This window comes from Saccostrea echinata, unplaced genomic scaffold (assembly GCF_033153115.1).
Source record: "Saccostrea echinata isolate AGI-Se365-2 ecotype Australia unplaced genomic scaffold, CSIRO_AGI_Sech_v1 ptg000060l, whole genome shotgun sequence".
Classification (NCBI taxonomy): Eukaryota; Metazoa; Mollusca; class Bivalvia; order Ostreida; family Ostreidae; genus Saccostrea; species Saccostrea echinata.
The window spans coordinates 1,946,057-1,949,699 of NW_026889809.1; the positions used below are offsets into that span (position 1 = coordinate 1,946,057).

General features: G+C 35.5%; 1 protein-coding gene across 1 annotated transcript; it reads left to right on the forward strand.

Moving 5' to 3' along the window:
* The first annotated feature begins 1,735 nt into the window (after positions 1 to 1,735).
* On the forward strand, positions 1,736 to 2,808 carry LOC133174992 (delta-type opioid receptor-like). Its single transcript, XM_061310083.1, has one exon. It carries the CDS (start codon positions 1,753 to 1,755, stop codon positions 2,767 to 2,769), a length of 1,017 nt encoding a protein of 338 aa, XP_061166067.1. The 5' UTR covers positions 1,736 to 1,752; the 3' UTR covers positions 2,770 to 2,808.
* The last annotated feature ends 835 nt before the right edge of the window (positions 2,809 to 3,643 follow it).

Sequence of the window (3,643 nt, forward strand, 5' to 3'; positions counted from 1 at the left end):
TTCAATTCTTGTATTGCTGATACACAATGCACCAAAATGTTTTTATTTATTTATTTATTTATTTATTTATTAGTTTGAAGAGCCTATTCAGCATCCAAATAAGTCTATGGAGGCCCGAGTGGAATTGTGGGATAGGACAATGACAAACACTTTCATCCCCTGCACAGTCTACTGTTTGTACGTGGGATTTTGGGAGTTCTTGTAAATGCGATCGTCTTGTACGTGTATGGAGTTCGTCTGAGAGAAAAACAAAATGGGCGATAATTTATTTCCGTTTTTAGCTTTTTTAGATCTTCTTGCCATAATAAGTTCAGTAGTGTTAAATATTGTGTCAAATTTCTGTAATTTCAATTCTGAGCAACTTTGCATATGGAGTTATGTACTTGCATTTTTGACAACCAGTTTATCAACGTTAATCTTGCTGATTATCTCAATACAGCGATACCAAAAAGTATGCAAACCACTCGGTAGACAGATGACCCTTTCCTGTTAGTGCCTGTCTTTACTGTTTCCTTTTATTATATCTATCATAATAGCTTTTCCTTTAGCTGCTACTTTACTTTCGGATTGGAAAAAATCTACAATATAAAACTGAACGTCACCGGTGGTGCCTGCAGAAGACTAATTTCAAAAACACAATAACTCTCTATAGCCCATGGCCGTAGGAACCGGGGGGGGGGGGGGCAAGGGGGGCCGTGACTCCAATAATTTTTCCGACCTATACAATACTATTGAAAACATAACTACTATATGCTTGTGCCCCCTCAATTATAATGTTTGATGACCCTTTTTTTTTCTTGTCAAGAAATTTTGGTGGTTAATAGTGCCTCCCCCCAACTGAAAATGTATGGTTGTGCCCCCTCAAAGTGAAATTGCTTCCTACGGGCCTGTTTAAAGTCATCATTTCGCAAACTCTATGGTCAATACAATGACCTTGTTTGCAAATACAATCTATCTTTAAGTGAATGTTAACTGATGTCTATTATACAAATTTTTAGGCCATTATTTTCACACTGCATTGTTTACGAATTTTTTTCCGTTTACCTGATTATGAAAAGGAGCACACGACAGGTGTGACCATTAGAGGATGTTTAATCCTCCATGGCATCAAGACGTTGACATTCCACCTCTGTTTTCAGAGATCCGTGTTGCCTCTACTCAGAATTCATATTGTTTAAATGGACTTTTGAGAATGATCACTTGCCCTTATGTTCACATTCTATCACTCTTTCATGAGTGACAAGAATGTGAAAGAATTTACTATGACTAATTTTTTTTACAAAGCGTAAGGTAAAAAACTAGAAGATTTTACAAGTGAGGATTTGACTCAAAACAAAAGATCGTTTTGTGTTAAAATAAGTGACATGCTCTAGACTTGACACAAAACAAAACCCTGCGGTTTTTGACAATCCCACGGCTAACAAACCCAAAGATAATAATCCCACGACTTATTACAATTCTGTATTTAAAATTAAGTTAATGCAGTTGTGCATAGATTTGCATCATTAAATGATTATATGCATGTAACCTAAAAGAGTTAAGTGGTTCTTTGCGTCACAGACAGATTGAATATGTATCAACTTACAATTACTTTGCTTCAGTTTGAGAGTTTTTTTTATAAGGAAGTTAAATCGAATAAGGAGTGCTAAGTTTTATGTTTCTAAAAACAGAGTATGAATGAAATACATGTATTGATATTTAATTCTTATAAATATACCGTGGCAATCATCTTCCTCATCATAATACAGAGGAATGGCCAATAGATCAGACGACAATCTACTTAACAAATGGAATGAAGAGCTTTCCAATGTCTTACTTCCAAACTCTGTCTTTCTCGCTATATGCATAGCAGTGGGGTTCATCGGAAACGTTCTCGTAATTTTTATCTATGGATTCAAACTCCGAGGAGCAAAGGAACGGTATTTCATCCCCATCCTTGCTCTGGCTGACCTTTTGGCTGTAACAGAGACTTCGGGGTTCAATATTTCCTATAATTTTAACCCCGTGGAATATGACCGTGAGCTTCTCTGTAAATGGGGATGGTTTTTCGGTTACCTGACGGCCATGGTTTCCATATTTCTTCTTGTGGTGATTGCTATACAACGTTATCTCAAGATCTGCAGACCCTTTGCCAAACAGATGTCCCTAAAATGGAAGAGAGTTGCTGTCTTATGTTCATGTGTTTTAGCTGCTGTGCTCTCGGCTCCGATTCCAGTAACGTATGGACTGGATCCCGCGTATAATGAACGTTATAAAGTCACCGGAAGTGCCTGTCGCCGACTGACCCAAGAGAATCGACTTTTATCTCTTTCCCACGCCATTGTGTGTAATGTTCTAGTTTTTGTGTTTGTGTGGGTTCTGATTCTCCTGTATACTTTGATCGGACAAAGAATCTATAAACAACTTCAGCAGTGGGACAGGGGGCAGAAGCTTTCCACAATCAACAAAAAAGAAAATCAGAGAGAAGATGACTCTGAAAACACTAATCAGAGAAACAAACCAACAATGTTCAGAATAACATTCATGTTTATGTTGATTTCTTTTATTTTTATTGTCAGCTTTTCTCCAAAAGTGGTCATTTTCATCCTGGAGTGTATCGATGACAGATTCTGGGACTCGATGACATACAGTACCAGACTTCTGGTCAGGTTCTTTGACGTCTTGTTTATCGTCAATAACATCGCTAATCCTCTGGTGTACGCATTTCTGGACGTCAAGTTTTCTCAGGAGCTAAAGAAAATATTTTGTGACTTTGACTACTCCCTGTGAGTAAGTCGGGTCTTACGGTAGTAGCATAGTTCATTCTTTTCACTGGAGAAAACTAATCTCATGATTTAAAACTGTTTCCATGGATATATAAAGTACGAAATAAAAATAGAGACATAAAAATCATTTTAGTTTCATTTTTCTAGATTTCTAGAATAGAAATGGTTGTTACATGTAGCATTTCGGCTTATATAAGAGGTATTTATCAGAAAAAGATGACGAAAAGAAACGAAAATAGAATATAAGATATATAAGTGAAGAGTTAGAAATAAGACGTTTTTTGTGAGCGCATAGGCGTTTATAATTAATTATATGATGATGAAAACGGTTACCGTAGCTTTATCTATTAATTTTCAATTTAAATCGTTGAAAGGCGATTTTTATTTTTTGTTTGATTGTATCATGATCTTTATGATTGTCAGTTTTGATTCCATTAAAAAATATTTAAAAATTAAAAAAAAAAACATCCGGTAAATGTAATACATGTATAAATTAATACTAAGGTTACGATTTATTTTCTATTGTACGCATAGTTTCTGAGTTAAAGTTGATTCTATTTCTGAGCTTATGACGCAACGGAACTAATGGTTTTGATAGTTTCTTATAATTTCATGAAGTTATATATCTCTAAGTTATGGTCCTTGGGCTATGAGTCTAATATTGGCCATAACTTTTTACTTTTGGTCATCAACTAAATTACTTTGTTAAAAAATTATTCTGATTCTGCACAAAAGAACTCTGAAGTTGATATTAAAGGGATGCTCATTGACAACATTTATGTAGTCTTCGGAGACAGTCTTCCAATAAGCTGTTGGAATTGCGATGGGCACTTATTGTGTTCCTTTATCAGCCGACTTGTTTTTATATTCCTAAGAAG

Excerpts from the sequence above, each read along its gene's own strand:
- LOC133174992 (XM_061310083.1), top strand. The coding sequence starts at position 1,753 with ATGGCCAATAGATCAGACGACAATCTACTTAACAAATGGAATGAAGAG.